The 19,062-nt window shown below is 50.1% G+C and overlaps 1 protein-coding gene across 5 annotated transcripts in view; it reads right to left on the bottom strand.

Annotated features, from left to right (window-relative positions):
- Positions 1–19,062, bottom strand: part of CABIN1 (calcineurin binding protein 1) — a 79,092-nt gene that overhangs the window by 40,172 nt on the left and 19,858 nt on the right. For 4 of the 5 annotated variants that reach the window (XM_066609652.1, XM_066609653.1, XM_066609650.1 and 1 more), the window contains 12 exons: positions 17,909–18,058; positions 16,990–17,184; positions 15,919–16,155; positions 14,404–14,566; positions 12,047–12,168; positions 9,344–9,505; positions 7,661–7,867; positions 6,421–6,566; positions 5,818–6,079; positions 4,529–4,789; positions 3,783–3,934; positions 1,559–1,737 (listed from right to left, as the gene is read on the bottom strand). In XM_066609652.1, coding sequence (XP_066465749.1) covers positions 1,559–1,737; positions 3,783–3,934; positions 4,529–4,789; positions 5,818–6,079; positions 6,421–6,566; positions 7,661–7,867; positions 9,344–9,505; positions 12,047–12,168; positions 14,404–14,566; positions 15,919–16,155; positions 16,990–17,184; positions 17,909–18,058 — 2,236 coding nt within the window. The remainder of the gene's footprint in view (positions 1–1,558; positions 1,738–3,782; positions 3,935–4,528; positions 4,790–5,817; positions 6,080–6,420; positions 6,567–7,660; positions 7,868–9,343; positions 9,506–12,046; positions 12,169–14,403; positions 14,567–15,918; positions 16,156–16,989; positions 17,185–17,908; positions 18,059–19,062) is intronic. The other variant, XM_066609654.1, reaches the window with a different exon arrangement.

Here is a 19,062-nt window from a genome sequence, read left to right on the forward strand (position 1 = left end):
TAGGATGCTGTGCCACTGGGCCAGCTTCCGCTGAGCTCAGCCTTTCCAAGCCGTGGCCAATGCTACATAAGAAGAGCTCCACTGGATCAGGTCAAAGACCCATCTGCTCCAGCTTCCTGCACCTCACAGGGGCCCAGATGCCTCTGGGAACACGCAAGACAATAAGAGACCTGCATCCTGTTGTCACTCCCTTGCACTTGGAATCCTGAGGTAGCCTACTTCTAAAACCAGGAGGTTACACATACCCACCAGGGACTGTAACCTAATTTAATCTGCCAATCCCCTTTTAAAGGCATTCAGGCCAGGTGCTACTAATACATCCTATGGCAAGAAGTTCCACAGATTAATGACATGTTTTGTCTGTTCTAACTCTCCCACTAGTCCATGTCAGTGGGTGTTCCCTGGTTCTAGTGTTGTGTGAGCAGGAGAACAACATCCCTCTCTCCACTCTATCCATCTCCTGCATAATTTTGAACGTCTGCAAGTGCGGGGCGTTGTCACTCCTCTGTGGAACGGTCCCATCGCAGAAGGCTCCCAAGCCTGGCATCTTTCACTCCTGTGGCAGCACCAAATGATGGGTGTGTGTGTGGGGGGGGGCAGCCCCAGAACATCCCTTCAAGCACCCTTTGGTCTTCTGGAGGGGAGTTCAGCCGTGCTCCCAAGTCATAAACACAGCTCAGTTTCACCATGCTTGCACTTAAACCTGACACCCAGCTGCTCCACCCACAGAAGGTCTTCTGCACATGGAAACATCCAAAATGCAACCATACTGCATGTGTTCTGGGAGGACTCTGAACAATCCAATCTACAGGTCACACATCCCACTCACTGCCAGTTTATTTTGGAAGGCAAACAGACCGATAAAAATAAACAGAGCAGGCACAATAGAATCCATGAATCCCCAAAGAGAACAGTTTGGCGACCATTAGGTTTCTTCTCTGCCCCCAAAAGAGGATGTTTCCCAGAACCCAGTTCAGTTTCTTTAGCTGTGGCGCTAGTCTGAGCTGGATGGCACTTTGCCACTATGACTTACAAGGGCACCTGCTGAGCAGCTATTGGCCATTCAACTACAGAGATGTGCCAGGCTGTGACTGGAAATAAGGGAAGGAAAAAGAGAGAGCAAGAGAAGAGAGGATGAAATCAACTGCAGCCACTCCATTCCACGAGAACAACACTCACACAGCTACCATCTCCCTCCTGCCAAAATGGAGGAAATCCGAACTTGACGGAGTAGTGCCTGGAACATTCTCCAACTCCAAAAGCAGACAATTTGCTTGTTAAGCGTGTGGGCTCCGGAACGCCCCAACCCCACCCCACCCAGCTACACTGAGAAAGGAATGGAATACTCCGGAACACCCGGCGCTCCTCTCCATCTAGGCAGGATGGGAGGCAGCAGCGGCTATGAAGCGAATGAGTCACAATATTGCCCGTGTTACCACAGACCCTTCAGCCCTCCTGGAAGCAAGCAAAATTGATCTGCCCGAGTTGAGCGCCCCCACCCGCAGCATGATTACAGCACCCGCTGGTGCGCCAGTGGTATTGAGAACAGGGACTGTACCATCCGGAGTTGCCTGCTGACGGGGTTTTTTACATTTGACGTAATCGTGGTCAACTGGAGTGGCTGTGTAAGGTGGGGAAGTCAGACCTGGACCGGAGGAGGAGGGGAGGGAAGTCCCGGGGCCCGGCAAGGTTCCTGCCGAAGAGTGCGAGTCCTCATCCACCATGCAGAGCTTTTCCCTGGCAAGAAAGAAACACAAGGCGATGGTACTGAGACAGAACACTCCTCATTCATAGTATGACAGAGGTCCACCTCCACACCATTCCATTTTCAACATGTTTGCGAATCGCCCTGCAGGGCCGCTGTCATGGCCAGAGGGGGGTTTTGGTAGTAATTCTGCTTCAACTAGCCAGAAAACTAGGCTATTCAGAGAGGAGTCCCCTGGGCTAGACCCCTCTCCCAACTCGTCTCCTCAAGGTCCGGCTGACAACACTTGCATAACAAGAACATAATCATTCTGCTGATACTTTTACAACAAGGCAGAGAAAAAACACAAAAACAGAGATTGTAGTGAATACTAAAAGATGGCAAAGTCAATTAAATGGGTAAAAACAATAAAGTCATCAAATCTGGCAGAAACAACAACTCAACAAAGCTTTGTAAGCAGCAGGTAGGAGGCAAGCCCAAAATAAAAAAAGACCCCCCCCTCATGGTGCTAAAGACACAACTCTTAACTTATCAGATCCATCAGCATTCTCAAAAATAATATAATAATAATATACAGTATTTATATACCGCCTTTCTTGGTCTTTATTCAAGACTTTATTCAAGGCGGTTTACACAGGCAGGCTTATTAAATCCACGCAGGGATTTTTACAAATTGAAAGAAGGTTCTCTCTTTCAAGAACCACCACATTCAAGCTGTTACACTCCGATCTGGTTTAACATTCTGGCCTCCATCCTCCCACGCTCCGAGCAGATGGAACAGCTCAGCTGCAGCTTGCCGGCTGCTTCAAGGTCGCACGGTGCCGGTGGCCTCGAACTGGCGACCTTGTGGATGTTAATCTTCAGGCAAATGGAGGCTCTACCCTCTAGACCAGACCTCCTGCCCTCAACTCACAACTACCCCTGAGGCTTTGATTTCTTGAGCATTTATCTTCCAGCTGAAAGGACATCCTGCTTTCTCTCTGGATGAAACTAACCCTCCACTACCTTTCTATAACCTGAGACCGCCCACCAGGAAAAACCATACTATTAAAGCAGTGCTACTCACACTGGGGTGTCGCAACACCCCAGCCAGAGAGCCCTGGCCTCTGCCCCCTTAAGAGGTGGAAAAGGGGGGAGCAGCAACACGATCGCCAGGATCACATCGCTTTGGAAGGGCTCGGAGGCTTGGCTGGACTCACCACAGCCTAAAGCAGCCTTCTAGGGGTGCGGGGAGTCCCATGCCAGCCTCCACAGGGCTCCCCAACATGCGGAGCATGTAAAACTCTTATTGCGACCCACTTCCGGTTTTCTTCATCCCACCTGCCTTCTCTGCCTGCAGCCTCAGGCCTTTCCAAAACTCACAGCACACACTTCCTTCTCTCTGCATCACAAGCCTGCAGCCTACGCTCCCATCCCGTTACCCTTTTCCCCATCCACAGGCTTTTCTGCTTGCCCATCTATTTCTATAACCCACTGCATAAACACCCCCCCCCACCCCAGCCGTAAGGACACCTCTTACTACGGCACTTGACAGAGGCTGTTCTCATATGTGCTTGTATTAACAACCCACCCCCTGCAACATCACCTCTTGCACACAATGACTGAACGCTCAGGAGCCCTCCCTGCTGCTCTCACTTTGTGCCTGGTCAGCCTCCAAAGAGAAAGAAAGCACAAAACAGGCAAATGTACTGGAAACCAGGAGCCTTAGGTTGGGGTTTGGGATGAAAGACTGGTGGATCCTTCTAGATTGAAAATGGCTGGAGACTCCTGACATCCAGGACAATTGCCACTTCCTATCTCTCAAAGATCCAACGTACAAAGGCATTCAAATGGTGCCATTCTGGAGAGGTTACAGAAGCGGCTCAGCTCAGCTCACCCCACTGCCCTAATTACGATGAGCAGATCTCAAAGCAAGGATTAATCCTGCTACTCTGCTCCAGGGTTAAAGCACTCTGCATGGAACAGAGCCAGCACATCAGAATGGCACAGTTCTGACTGCCCTGTTGAAGCCCTGTCTGCCTCCTTTCCACAGACTCGTAAAGGACCCAAAAGGAGTCTCAAGCACGCCGGCACTCACTTTTCGGTGATTTTGGGCGTGTTCTTCTCCTCACCCCTGGCAAAAGGCCCCTCAGCTGCTTCCTTCATAAACGTGACCAGCAGCTCTGCGTCCACTCCAGAGTCAGCCTCCCCCACGAGCTTCAGGATGGAGGCATGGAGCCGGAAGTAGACCTGCACAGGAAGGAAGATATTGCAGGGTAAACCTCTGCAAGCTCCCAGAAGATGCAACTCAAGAGGTCTCCAAGTCACCCCCTGCCTGACTGCCCTTGGCAAGATGACAGCATGGTGGGGAAGCTATGGCCAATTAAGAAGAGGCGACTTGGCCTACACCTTTGAGGGGCCGATGTGCCCCAGAGGGCCAAAGCAGGCTTTCAGGCAGCCAAAACAGCTCTGCCTCTAAGCGGAGCAGGAGACCTGAGGGATGGGGAGGTGCAGATCTCTACTGGAAGCTGGAAATACGAACAGTCGTGGCCCTTAATAAACTGTCTGTAAAACACCTGGGGGGGGCAGAGACAAAATGCAGACCCTTTCTGCAAGAAATGGCTGTTTCTTTAGCTCTCCTGGGACCAAAGTGAAGCAAACGTTATGTAGCAAGTGCAGATGTTAATTATATATATATATATATTGGACTGGAATTAGACAGTGATTACAACCGTGGGGATACGGCTCCTGATGCGGGAAGATAATCCATCGGTAAATCTTTTGCTTGGGGGTGCTCATGGGGCCTCCGCTCCCCCCCCCCCATGTTTAGCCTCTGGGTCTTACCTCCAGGGCCTCCATTGCGAGCTCTGGAGGGTTGTGGTAGTGGATCTTCTTGGGGTACCTGGCTGCCTCCTCGTGCAGGAAGTGGCCCGCCTGCTTGTAGTGGAGGAGGTAGACTATGGGTGGCTGCTTTTGCTTCTCCGCAATCTTGCCCAGCATGTAATGGATCAGCCACTCCTCCTCATCCCCGTCACCCTCACAGCGGGAAGCCGACGTGAAGCACTGCTTGGCCGTCTCCAGCATGCTGTCCCGCCTCCCCTCCATCTGGAAGAGGAAGAGGCAGGCTCAGGTCTCGGCAGCGACAGGAGGGCAACCCGGCTGACTACACCTTTTGTCTGCAGGCATGCTTGGGTGCTGGGTGCTGCCAGGCGACTACAGTTCAGGCCAAGCTCATGGCATGGAAGAAGCTGCCCCACAGGCTTTTAGGTAACGGCAGACCTCAGTCCTTCCCACCTCACTTGCTGACTGTCTTAGAAGAAGACTTGCCATTTGTAAAACCCTGTGACCTCACAGCTCTTGCACAGTTTAAACCTGCAAAGAAGGCCACGTCAGAGAAGGCTCAAGTCTTTAGTGCAGTGCCCTTCTAACTTTTTAGCACAGGGACCCACTCTTTAAAATGACACTCTATCGGGACCCACCTAGATTTACGACACTTTTGTTTAGAAGTTTCACTTTACCAGTCGCTCAAGTCTGTTTTTATCCTTTTTACTATTGTCCCCTCCATTTTGGAGTGTCTCTTGAGCTCCATGTTCACGGAATTGGGATCCTTCTGGTCGCCTCGAGTTCCCCTTCGCTTGGTCTTTGACAGGAGCTGAGGTACAGTTGCCTACTCATGAGTAAAAGTGCACATGCAGCTCAGATTCACTTTCTATAGGGCTCAATACGTTTTCCTTGACAGCTTGGGGGGGGAACCTTCCATCCTGGAGAGTTTTGGGGGGGCCTGCATTCATCAATACTAGTGGCAATGCGTCCATCTCAGCCTGCCCTTTCAAAGTGGACAGAGTTTGCAGGAAGTCTGCCAGGAGAGGACTGGAGGCACATAGAGAAGGGAATGGTGTGGTTTTTGCTGCAACAAAAGCCCTGGATTGTAGTGAACATATAATCACAACCGCACAGACGCATTTTGCCACAGAAAACCAAACATCTGCCATGGACCTCAGATAAGCACCTCAAGCCATTTCTGCCCAATGTTGCACAGACATAACAGGGACCAAATAAATATACCTGCAGGCTGGGCAAAAATGGGTTCAGTGGAACCCAGGGTGTTGGCACTCCAAGCCCGCCCTCCTCACCTGCTGCACCACCTCGGGTGGCAGCTCCGCCTTCCACTGCTTCAGTTGCCTAGACGCAAACGAGTGCAGAGTGTAGGACATAGCGCCGTACTCGATCCACAGGGAGAGATTTGAGCCGTCGATCTCCAGTGCTCTCCGGAAGCAGTTCAGCACTGGGGTGGCATGCTTCCAGATGGGCCCGTCGCTCTTCAGCTCATTGGAATTCAGCTTGTCCTGGATTCGACTGGCCCGTGCCAGAGCCATACCAGCCCAGGAATCAAACCTGGAAAGCGGAGCAGCAGACAGTAGTCGAGCACAACAGCAGCCACCCCTCTGGGCCTCTCCCCTTTCCTTTTCAACACTCCTCATATTCTCATATTCCCTCTTTTTCAAAGGTACCCATGACATTATACAGTGGGCCCTCCTTATCCCACAGATTTGAATACCCACGGATGTTGAGCCCACAACTGGAGGGCCTCAGAACACCTCCCAGAGGTGGTACAGCAGAAGGGTGGGCAAGCATTGGGCAGCCACTGAAATTAGGTGCCCCTGAGAAGTGCAGGTAAACACAGGCCAAGGCCTGATTCTCGGGGGGGGGGGGGGGGGCGGCGGCACTGGGTTGACCTGTTGGGGCAGATGCAGATGTCATGCATGTAGAACTTGATGGCCTTGGACTGCTCCTTGTTCTTGAAGTGGTAGTCGGCCAGGAGGTAGTACAGCTCCGTCACAACTGGAGGGGAGTAGTCAGCACCCTCAGGGAGAGCTGGCACCTGACAACCAAGGAGCAAAGGGAACACTAGACTCATCACACTCACTTTTGGAGAGTTGTTCTTTACAGGAGACATACAGAATCCTAGTGTGGGTTACTCCTTAGTAAGTGTACCACTTAGTACAGTGGTTTCCAACCTGGGAGTCGTGACCCCCCAGGTACCATGTTTGAAAAATCCTTTCCCCTAAAGGAGGGTAGAGAATCGGTGGAGCCCTTAGGAAATGGCACCCGTCACTTCCGGGTTCTCCCCGCTGCCACTAAGTACAGGAAGGTAAGAACAGGGTTTCTTATTTACCCAGTTTATCCAGGTATGCAACAGTGGTAAGGAGAACCCAGAAGTGACGGGCGCTGTCACCTATGGGTCCTTCTGCTGGGTCCCAATCCTGTCTTAAAGGGACAGGAAGCTGGGAACCACTGACTGTGCCTATCCATGTCTATGGAAAGAGGCCCCTCCCAGTTTCTCACAATACATCCTGAGCACTGCAGAGAAAAAGTCAACAAATGATAGCCATAAAAGTGAAGAAAACAGCAAATGAGTGAATGGAAAATGCCCAGTTAAAGGAACAGGGGCGGGGAGAGGCACCCACAGGAGTTGCCAGGGAGTCGAAGAACTCTCTCAATGTACCCCCAACAAAACAGTGCCCGTGCGGGCAGGAGACTCTTCATTCCCTGAAGCACACAGGCACATTGTGGCCTGCCCAAGATTCACTGCTTCCTCAACAGAGGAGGAGAAGGGTCTCCTTGCAAGAAATGCTCAATAGGAAAGTCCGTCCTCAGGGGGGTCACTTCATTGTGTCCGATTACAGCATGTCTCCGAAAGGCCACCACTGTTTTATGCCTGAAGTGGCCACATGCTGCTCTCTCCCGCAGACCTTTTGCTGAAGACTTTTAGCTACATTTGAGGTGGAGGGCTGCCTGTGCTTTAACAGAAGTATAATTCCAAATGCCAAATGCCTTCACCACCAAATGGCCACAGCCAGTCAACCAGCTTGTCACACAGCCAGATGAAGGCAGCAACTTCAGGAAAAAGTATGATTCTGGCACCTGGCTTTTTTATTCCTGTGAATCAACTTGCCAGAAGCCAGACCCACATACCTTGCTCAGGGTCCCTTCAATGTAGCTGGACACTTCGTCAAGCCTCAACATGGGCTTGCCTGTCCGGGGGACAATGGTGGCCATCTTCTTCAGAAGATTGGCCAGGTCAGCAGAAACTGTGCTGGTTTTGTAGCTGTCAAACTCAGGGAGGGTCTTGGGTTTGAAATACTCGAACATGAACAAGGCGTCTTCCCACATAAGATCCACCTGGGAGAGAAAATGCAAGGAGAGAAGGTGACAAGTTTCAAGGTGACCAAAGTACACACATGGACCCAGGAAACAGCTGACTTCTCTCCAGTCAGACCACAGCTGAATTCTCAGCTCCACTGACCCCAAATGCGTTGACCAACATTTGGCCACAGATCAACATTCTCCAAAGTGATAGAGGAACCCCTTTCACATACGTTGCAATGCTCCAGTCAACTACAAATTCAACCCAAACCCCTGGGCACCAAGGAAACACAGTGGCCTAATTCCATGGCAAGAAACACAAGGATAAGCCCAAGCATAAAATGATGTAACTGGGGACAGGTCACAGGGAAGGCCGAAGGCTGCCCAGAGGCATATCTGGCTGGGAACACGTGGGCCTGATTCACTGCCTGCCACACAAATAGGGTTTGGGTTGATGCTTGACTCTGACTTCTTATAAGCTGTGGGTTAAGAGCTCCATCTAGTGGGGCAGTAGTTTGCATTATTCCTTGGTTTTTATTGGGACGAAGCATAGCCCAAGGAGTTATTTTCTCAGCCGTGAGTCAGCTGTGTTTTATTTTTAGAGGAGTTTGATTGGATTAGGTTTCTTATAAGAGAGGGTGCAGAAGGCTTCTCTTTCCTGCCTACCATCCTGCCTCCATCTTCTATTCTCCTGTGGGGGGTATGCTTGAATGCTGACAAGTTTTGCAACAGTGGTACTTCTGATGATTCATAGTTGGGACTGTTAGCTGCAGCTGAATAAATGAGAGTTAAAGAGTAGTCTAAAAAAGTTTATTATGTTTTATAGCAGTGGTTCCCAAACTTTTTAGTACCAGGGCCCACTTTTAAAAATGACACTCTCTTGGGACCCACCGCACTTTACAAGACTTTTAAAAAAGTGATTGAGAAAATTTTTGTTATTATTTACAAGTAATGTTTTATTTATTTGCAAAAAACTGGATCCATTTCTCATAACGAGGCAGCCCTAATGAAGAGCCTCAAGGTTTGAAGGGCTCAGTGATGAGACTCCACCTGCCCCTACCACCTTTATGATGAAAAAAAACATAGCAGAAAAAAGTCACTCAAACATTTATCTCTTTATAGTTAACACAAGCTAGCAAACTGCAAGAGCTCAGCTGTTTTTTGAATAGCCTCAGAATTGGAGGCAATTAACTATCTGATCTTTACATCACCTGTGTTTTCACTGAAGGCTCTGAGGGTCCCACCAGAAATCGGGTCACAACCCACCAAGTGGGTCTAGACCCACAGTTTGAGAAATGCTGTTTTATATTATGGGGGAAATCTCTGGTTTTATCTGAGCTCAACATTTTGATCTTAAGCTCTCTGATTCTGATAGGAGAATCTGAATGTGGGAAGAGTGTTCTTCAAAGTTAAGTCCTGGGTTGTTGGTTATGCTACCAGGAATGGAGGGTATGTAGTATATTAACCCTGACCTTCAGCACAAGGAGACTGTTGTCCTAGACCGGCTCTCACCTGCTGCGTGGAATGCTCTTCCAAGTACCGAGCTTTGCTCTTCTTGCTTGGGAAGCTGTACAGGCAGTAGAAGCACTGCTCCAGGGCCGTCTCCAGCTCCTCCTTGTAGGGGTGGGTGTCTTCAGAGGTGGAAGCCAAAAGCTCCTTTTGCAGGACCCGCACCTGGAAAAGCATCACAGTATCAACTGCAGGAACAACCAAAACACAGGGTCAACACAACACGCTCTTATTCCACAAGCATTTGTGTTTGTTAGAAGTTGTGCTCACCGTGCAACTTGACTGTATAATGCTTTGTGAGCTTCAATGCTGCTTCCCAGGAAAGGTCCCGCCACATTCTGCTAAAACAACTGTCTACATACTGTGGACCGCTGCGTCATGAAACAGTCATTCCCATGCAGCACTTTCAGTTCCACACTGCAGCATCCTATTTTTGAACCCCATCTCATCAACTCTCACTGGGCAGTCGCTTCCAATGCTTGTCGCCCCAGCAGACTCTGTGCCCCAATTTCTGGGCAGAAGTGGCCACCCAGTTTCTGGGCACAAGCTTCTGAGGAGATCGGGTTGTAAGATGCTGCAGCATGGATCAGAAAGCTCTACACCATGCAGAGACAGTTTTTTCACTACACTGGATCTGGTTCATGGGCCAGGGTTTGGTGCCTGCTGTGCTAAAAGACCACATCTCTGGTCTACTAAGTAGAAATGCAAGAAAGAAGCAAGCAAGCAAAGGGCACGCCTTTGAGGAGGCAAGGGATTGGCTCACTTGTCCACAGGATAAAACACAGAGCTGGGATGAAATTCTGCACTGTGACAAAATGGGGAAGACTCCCCATAAATTGATGGCATAGGACGGGAACACTTTAAGGACCACCTTCCCCCCGTATAATCCTGCCTGTCCCCTATGATCGACAAGGCAGGGCCCTGCTTAGGATACTGTCACTATCTGAAGCCAAAGGTATGGCGGAAAGTTGTGAGGCCTTGTGTAACCACATTTCTGGACTCTACTACCAGAAAAATCTGTGGACAGATCCCTCTTTACGTGATTTCTGGTGGGGTTTAAAAACCTATGCATTCTACACGGCATTTGAGGAGGGAGGAACCTCCGAGGGAGCCCTCTTAAAACTAATATCTATAGGCTTTCTGTCGCTACTTTTATGTTACATGCTGTTTTTACATCTTTTTAACTGCTCCTGAATCATTTTAGCTGTTTTTAATGGTCTTATTATAGTATTTTTTATTGTTGTTCACTGCTTTAACCCATTTTTGCCCAGCCCACAGGTATACACATTTGGTCCCTGTTGCGTATGTGTAACGTTGGGCAAAAATGGCTTAAGGCAGGAACAGCGGTATAGAAATCTTAAATACAGATGCATGTCAGTGCTGCAGTTGCTTTCTCCTTCTGTGGAAAAGTCTCCAAGTCTGTTGCCTAACTCCTCCAGTTTGGCCTGCCATTCCATTTCAGATGTATTCTAACATGTCCTAGAGCAGGGGTCAGCAACCTTTTCAGTAAAGGGGGCCAGATGTTGAGCGATGACGTCATCAAATCATCACCAAACTTCCAAGTTGCCCAACTCTCAGAAATGGCTGTGCAGGACAGGGACTCCATGAGCCTGGGCAGGCAGCTCTGCCATTCCCTGTCCAGGTGGGGCAACTTGGGAAGTTTTGCCTCCCAAGACCTCTAAGGAGGACTTAAGCTGGCAGGTCAGATCTGGTCCATGGGCTGCAGGTTGCCCACCCCTGTCCTATTATTAATTAATTAACAATATTTATACACCGCTTTTCAACTAAAAGTTCACAAAGCGGTTTACAGAGAAAAATCAAATAACTAAATGGCTCCCTGTCCCAAAAGGGCTGACAATCTAAAAAGATGCAAATGAATACCAGCAGACAGCCACTAGAACAGACAGTGCTGGGGTGAGGTGGGCCAGTTCCTCTCCCCCTGCTAAAAAAGGAACACCCACTTGAAAAAGTGTCTCTTACCCAATTAGCAGGGGTCCTAGAGGAACATAAGAACAGCCCCACTGGATCAGGCCATAGGCCCATCTAGTCCAGCTTCCTGTATCTCACAGCGGCCCACCAAATGCCCCAGGGAGCACACCAGGTAACAAGAGACCTCATCCTGGTGCCCTCCCTTGCATCTGGCATTCTGACATAGCCCATTTCTAAAATCAGGAGGTTGTGCATACACATCATGGCTTGTACCCCGTAATGGATTTTTCCTCCAGAAACTTGTCCAATCCCCTTTTAAAGGCGTCCAGGCCAGTCACCATCACCACATCCTGTGGCAAGGAGTTCCACAGACCAACCACACACTGAGTAAAGAACCAAAGCAGCTGTTGCTGCCATCCAGGAGACTTCTGTGGACAGTGGAGCAAGGAGAACTTTCTGCCTTGGAGGTGAAGCTGTCATGGCTAACAGGCATCCATAGTTCTAAACAGGGTCATCATATTAGCAAATGGCACTATTTCATCACGCATTGCATGAAGCAGCATTTTTCTCTGCCTGCCCCAAGTCTTTGGTCAGCCAACCGCACTGGGTTGACACTGGGTTCTAGCATTACAGGAAAAAGGAGAACCATTTCTCTCTCCCTCTACAACCTTGGGCATTTTATCAATCTCTATCAAGTTGGGGTGAGAAACAAGAGGCTTTTTTGTTGTTGTTGTTTTTAAAGAGAGAGATACAAGCACCTGAAAGATTATAACTCACATAGAATTTAAGAAGGGCTCCATCTGAGTTGCAGCACCATGATCTCCTTCCCAGGTATTCATGAGCGGTGTTGAGCAGCATAAGGGAAGAGGGGAGCATAGGGGTGTCTACAGTTGGGGCCCCTGTTAATGAAAAGAGAAAATAAGAACATCAGAAGAGCCCTGCTGGGTCAGGCTAAAGGTCCATCCAGTTCAGCTTCCTGCATTTCTCAGTGGCCACCAGATACCTCAGGGAGCACACAAGTCAACTAGATACCTGCATCCTTCTGCCACTCCCTTGCACCTGGCATTCTAAGGTAGCCTAAAAACAGGAAGTTGCACAAACCCATCATGGCCTGTAACCTGTGATGGGCTTTTCCTCCATCAATCTGTCCAGTTTCCTGGACATCTAGTACAGGTGCCATCACCACATCCTGTGCCTGGAGTTCCAGATTAATCACACACAGGGTCAATAAATTTTTCCCTTTTCTAATTCTCCTTACACTCAATTTTAGTGGCTGTTCCCTGGTTCTGGTGTTTCGTGAGAGGGAAAAGAACATCCCTCTATCCACTCTCTCCATCCCATGCTTAATATGCAGAATCCAGCCATCAGTCCAACAACCCCAGCAGAGGTAGACAGAACAGGCCTCACAGGGCCATTTTTAGCTGCTAAAAACACTGCACAAACTCTGTACCAAGCAAGGCTTTGCTGGCATATCTGTTGTCCTCAGGATGAAAAAATGAGTACACGATTCTTTGTGAGGACTGGTCAGAATTCCCAGCACTTAACAAAGGGGACAATGGGAAGCTGGAGAACCAGCAAAAGCCACAGCCAAGATGCATCAAGCAGGATGACCTGGCCAACTGGGGAATGAGCTGCCGGTCCACCTCTTTGGGCGCAATCCTAACCAACTTTCCAGCACTGAGGTAAAGGCAATGCAGCTCCAAGGTAAGGCAACAAACATTCCCTTACCTTGAAGAGGGTTCTCTGACTGCCACCCAACTGCAGGATGCAGCTGTGCCAATGGGGCATGTGCTGCGTCAGAGCTGGAATGTTGGTTAGGATTGGGGCCTTCCTTAGCCGCAGCGAAGATGGTCGGTCAACTTGGCTCAAAGTTACCCAGCACAGATAGAATTACCCAAACATTTTACTCCAGGGGTGTCAAACATAAGGCCCGGGGGCTGGATGCGGCCCCTGTAAGCTTTTTATCTGGCCCTCAGGCTCTCGGGTGCTGAGGTGTTACTGCTGAAACAGCAGCCCACATGAAAATTGGGTTTTCCCATATCTTGAAATATGATCAAGATTTGAATATTTTCTCTCCTGCCGTTTGCAGTTAATAAGCTTCTATATAACAAAGTGCTGATTTCTGGCTAACAGTTGCTTAATGATGTCACTTTTTGCTTAATGACGTCACTTTTTGCTTATTGACGTCACTTCCGGCCCTCAGCAGGCACCCTGAATGCTAACTTCGGCCCTCTGTACGAAACAAGTCTGACACTCCTGTTTTACTCAATACCTGCTCTGACAAGGATCAATACAGCAACAATGCATTTGTTTCCTTAGTGATCCATCCTGCATCAAGGCCGAGGAACGACGTTACAAACAACACAGAATGGGTTTGCAGAGTGTTGTGCTTCAGTCAACCACTGCTATTTTAGCCTGTTTTGGAACAGACATTTCCACAGAATCCATGCTTATTCATCACCAAACTTCTTAGCACCAGGACCTACTCTGTAAAACGACACACTAGTGGCACTCACCGAGCTTTATGAGACTGAAATGTTTCACTTTACCAGCCGCTCAAGTCTCTGCCTTTATCCTTTTTTACTATGGTGGCGAGGGGGGAGAACCACCTATTGTACATGTTGAACTCCATGAGATTAGGACCATTCTGGTGGCCTTGCAGTTCCCTTCCCTTGGCCTTCTAGAAGAAGCTTCACTTTCCATAGGGATCGATATATTTTCCTTATCTGCTTTTGGGGGGGACGGGACACTTCCTTCTCGAGGGTTTGTTGGGGCCTGCGTTCATAGGATTGGGATCTTTCTGGTGGTGCTGCGTTCCCCTCGGCCTGCCCTTCAAAGTGGACCAAGGCACGCTCGCCTACTTGTGAGCAAATGTGCACATGCTGCTCCATTTTGATTTCCGTAGGGCTCAGTACATTTTCCTAACAGCTTGTCAGTTTCATGACCCAACAAAATTGGATCCTGACCCACTGTTTGGAAACTATTGATCGAAGGTATTTGGACTGAACTAGCCCCCCTCTCTCTAGACCCACTGCAAATGCTCAGAATGGACCACAATTGTTTCTGATTGTCTTCACAATGCCCTGGATCAATAAAACAACATGCGGCTCCAAAGAGGAGGCTCCCAACCCCACCTTCCTCGCTCTGATTTTGCATCTGCTCCCCTTGATCGCAGCAGAGAGAGCGGAAGTTGTCCTCTTCGTGCTGAATGACCCGGTGGAGGATGATCCAGGGAAGCACTGAGGACACAAATGGCTCCTTGGGCTCCTCCTGAACCGCCATGCTGCAGTCGATGATCTGGGAGAGGAAAGAACATCAGAAATCTGGTGTCAGGTTCGGTTGCTAAGGCTCTGCCTACAAGTCTTGATCCCACATGACTTCAGCTGGACTAAGTGACCAAGGGTGCATTCTTTGCCAACTTTCCAATACTGGCATAGCTGTGCCAGTGGGGCATGTGCTGCATGTTGCACTTGGAGGGCAGTCACAGAGGCCTCCTCAAGGTAAGGCAATGTTTGCTCCCTGACCTCGAAATTGCATTGCCCTTACCTCGGTGCTGGAAAGTTGGTTAGGATTGCACCCCAAGACACCCAGCTACTGCCCCACCAAATGACTGGACAAAGCAAGTCCTCATTTGATGTCGTTTAGTTCAAAGTTGTTTTGTTATAAAGTTGATGAGGAAAAAACCCAATTCCTCCACTGTATGGAGTCTGCCCATTCTCACCATGTCTGTGTGGGTTTTGCATCTGGACTGAAAGCTCACATTTATTTTAATGTTTAACATTGACAGGGCCTCTCCCAGAGGCCCTGACCCCCGACTGACCCTGGAGCAGGCACCCCATGCTCAGGGTGGGGAGGCTTCACTGCCCTCGAAGTGGGCAAAGCAGGTTGGCTCACCTCAACCAGCCAGAGGGGGCTGGCAGGGCAAACAAGGAACACTACAGGAAACAAGCCAGGAACAGGAAAGCCCTTTTCTGCCCCACCTGGGAGGGGCCAAAGGGGGCAGGCTTGTTCCATAAAACAGGGAGGCCAGGGATGAGAGGCAGTCAGTGTGAAGCAGGGAGCTGGGAGGTGAACACCTCCTGCTCCTAGGCCAGGTCTGGCAGCTCTGCTAGGGAGGAGGACAAGGGTGCTGGAACCCCTCCCTCCTTCAGCCAATCTGAGGCCTCCCTGGGGGTGGAACAAGCCTGCTCCAGGCCCCTCCAGGGCAGGGACCCTACAAACATTGTAAGTTTTGGGGGTCTTTCTTTAGAAGTTTAGTGTTGTTTATGTGATCAGAAATATGCTGTAGGAATGCAACTCTCGTTTAAGTATACAGTAAAATTTGTTCCGTTATAAGTTATTTCCTTACAGTTGCAGTTTCCAAGAACCTCTTGCAAACTTAAGAGAGGACTTGCTGTAGTTTTAAGTTTGCAAGAAGGCACAGTAACAATTCATCAGGGGCTGGATTTGACTGCACAACAAGACAACTGCTTAGCCACGCTACAGAGCAAAGCACTGAACAAGGCAAACCAAGAGCTGGTCACTCCTGAGAGGATTAAATTTAAGCTTCATTTCCCACCACAGGAAAGACCCCAACCCCACAGCTCAGAGACAGTGAGGTCATCAAGACGGGCGCCTGGTGGCTCAGCTCCCTAGGAACACGCAGGTACCTGGATGAGGTTGCTGGTCAGCCGGACGAGGCTCTGCACGGCAGACGTTTCCTGGAGGCTGCTGCTGTCCGGAGACAAGGCACAGTCGATCCCGGCGAGCAGCTGTGTGACGGTGGCCACCCACTCCTCCTTGGCAGAGGCCTCCGTCATGTTGATCATCTGCTGGAAAGCTTCATTCAGGGCCACCTCCGAGCACTCAAAGCACTGCCTGTAGTCCTTCAGCCTGAGCAGGGAATCCTGAGGAACACAAATGAGGGGAGCCCTGTAAGTTCCACGTGCCTGGCTGCAGGCAGCGGTGGAACTGGCACACTGTGCTTCTGTGGCACGCGAAAGCCACCTGCTCTAAACCGGAACGCTTCAATGTGGAAAGGCAGCAGGATTTGGAAAGTCACGTGGTCAGCCATAGGTGGTCAATGGCTGAAACGCATGCATTCCTTGACAAACAGCTGGGTCTCCAAATGCATGATCGGACACACCCAACACCACGTATGCACCACCAAGGACATGCTCCTCTCTCCCCTCGGGATGAAGATAACCCAGAAGGGAGAAACAGTGTCCATTGCACTTCCTTCGCCAAAGCTTCTTGGTTGCTTGTCCACCTGAACTCCTTCCCTGGAGATCTGCCCAAGCCCTGGCCCCAAAAACTACATTGTAATGTAGGGCATCTCACTTCTGGGCAAGCCAATGCCTCCAAGTCACACAGGAGTAAGCGCATCAGCCACAGGCAACCACGCTATTTTGTTTGCTGCTGCTGCTGCTTCCCGGCTGCTGGTTCCTCCTGGCAAGAAGCAGGCTCAATTTATTCAATCTCCGTACCGTGGGCCCTTGGTATCCGCAGGGGATGTGTTCCAGGACCCTCTGTGGATACAGATTTCCGTGAACAATGGAATCCATGGGGAGGGTCCCACAGGACCTCCCAGACACGACCATGAGGCCCTCTGGCTGCAGGCTTGGCAGCTGCAAATACTGAAATCCGTGAATGCAGAACCCACAGATAAGTAGGGCCCACTGTATAATTTGCAGGCATAGCATCTGTTGGGGGGGGGAGGGGATAGTAACGACTCAAAAAACCTGCAGCAGGAGCAGCTGAGCTGGCCTCTCCGGGATGGAGATCACAAACTCCAGGTCTTTGGTCCTGCCGAAACCTCCAAAGCACAGAGTAGGGCGAAGTAGGCGCACCACTGCCTTGTAGTCTCCGGCCTCATACAAACGCTGGATCTCTTCCAAGGACTGGCATCTCTCCAGGGATTTGAGGTTCTTGTCAATCTGAAACAGTCAGAAAGCGCATTGCAAGTAACTCCCTCCCCTCTCCCCCCAAGAGCAAGTAGGGAAAACTTCTCAGTCACGGATATTTGATCATACTGGTTCAACAATGCTTTGGTTTTCAGTACTGCTTTACTTTATCATTTGGATGATTTTACACTGCTCTCCCCAAAAGCAGTGTAAACCAAAGCAGCCCAGGATCCAAGTTAAGAGGTCCAGCAAGACCTACAGGAATGCATCCCCGTCTAGTTCTCGGCACAGATTATCTTCTAGTCAAAGTAACAAAGGCCGACTCTTGTTGCAGTGCCTGGCCCAGATTGAAAGGGGTCCAGAGAGGTAAGACAAGCAAGATAAAGTGGAGAGCAAAGCTTCATGCTGTCAATGAAGTGGCCTCTTGAAACCAGAGACAAAAATCATCTTCATTCAGATTTCAAGCTACAACCTGCACATTTGAGCTTGGTGCATCGAGTCCAGCCTCTGGCCCGGGACCAACAGGTAGCACCTGCAACAGAAGCACTTCCCAGCACCCGCTACCAAAGCTCTTTGGCCTGGCGGTGCTAAGGACTGGGCCTCAGACCATATCAAGGCAGAGCACACAGCTGCTGCCAGATCTGTCTACACCCAGAGTTACAAGGAGCTCTTGCTCTTCCTGGGAGGGATGAAAGCACACCTAAGCTCACCAACCGACAGAAAACCATCCCCCCCCCATATCCATTCATCCTGTTACCTCTTCCAAAGAGACCACGGAATCCACATGGAGGTTAGGCAGCCGGATCACAATGCTCTGCTCGCTGCCAGTTCTGGCCTGCACGGCAGCAGAGCTCTGGAGCATCTCCGTGCAGACGTCGTAGTTCTCCAAGGCCTGCTCCATGTCCCCCTGCCAAAGATGCCACAGGTGCGTCACGCTACCATGAACTAGGCAAGTTCCTTGGACTAGGCATACAGTGTGCACCTGGACAGGCCAAGAACTGGTACTTGCTGCCCAGGGAGAAGCTGCTATGACTGCCTCAGACACACAAACCCCAGAGCATTCCCAAAAGACCCCTGCACGGGGGACAGGACTGAGACGCAAAAAATGATGCAGGGGATAGAAAGAATGGATAGTGGGATGTTCTTTTCACTTTTGCACAACACCAGAACCAGGGGACAGCTACTAGAATTGAGTGTTAGAGTGCTGAGTGTTAGAAGTGTTAGGAAATATGTCTATACCCAGCAAGTCGTTAATCTGTGGAACTCACTAATGTGTGGAAATTTGTGGAACTTCCCACAGGATGTGGTGATGGGACACCTGAAGGTCTGGATGGCTTTAAAAGGGGATCGGACAGACTGATGGAGAAAAAGTCCATCACAGGTTACAAGACTTGATGGGTTATGTGCAACCTCCGGGTTCTAGAAGTAGGCTGCCTCTGAATGCTAGCTGCAAGGGAGAGCACCAGGATGCAGGTCTCTTGTGGTCTTGGGTGCTCCCACATGCATCTGGAGGCCCCTGAGAGATACAGGAAGCTGGACTAGAGGAGTTCTTGGCCTGATCCAGCAGGGCTCTTCTTATGATCTTATGTTCCTTCCCAACTACACAGGGACATACACAGGGAGGCCACTCTTTGCTGAGACAGATCACTAGCCCTTCCAGCCCAGGACTGTTTGCAGAGCCTGGCAGTGGCTCTGTTTCCCAGGCCTGCTTGCAAGATGCTGCTGGGGACTGCGCCATGGGGCACCTTCTGCATGCAAAGTAGGACTGGCTCTCCCACAAAGCTTGTAAGGCCCCTCCTAACAGCTGAAGCCAGCCACCTGCTACTGAGTCTGCCCTTGGCCCGTCAAGATCAAGATTCCCTGCACGCACAGGCAGCAGCTCTCTAGAGTGTCAGGCAGATAAAGATTTTT

Source organism: Tiliqua scincoides, chromosome 14, assembly GCF_035046505.1.
Source record: "Tiliqua scincoides isolate rTilSci1 chromosome 14, rTilSci1.hap2, whole genome shotgun sequence".
NCBI classification, from domain to species: Eukaryota; Metazoa; Chordata; class Lepidosauria; order Squamata; family Scincidae; genus Tiliqua; species Tiliqua scincoides.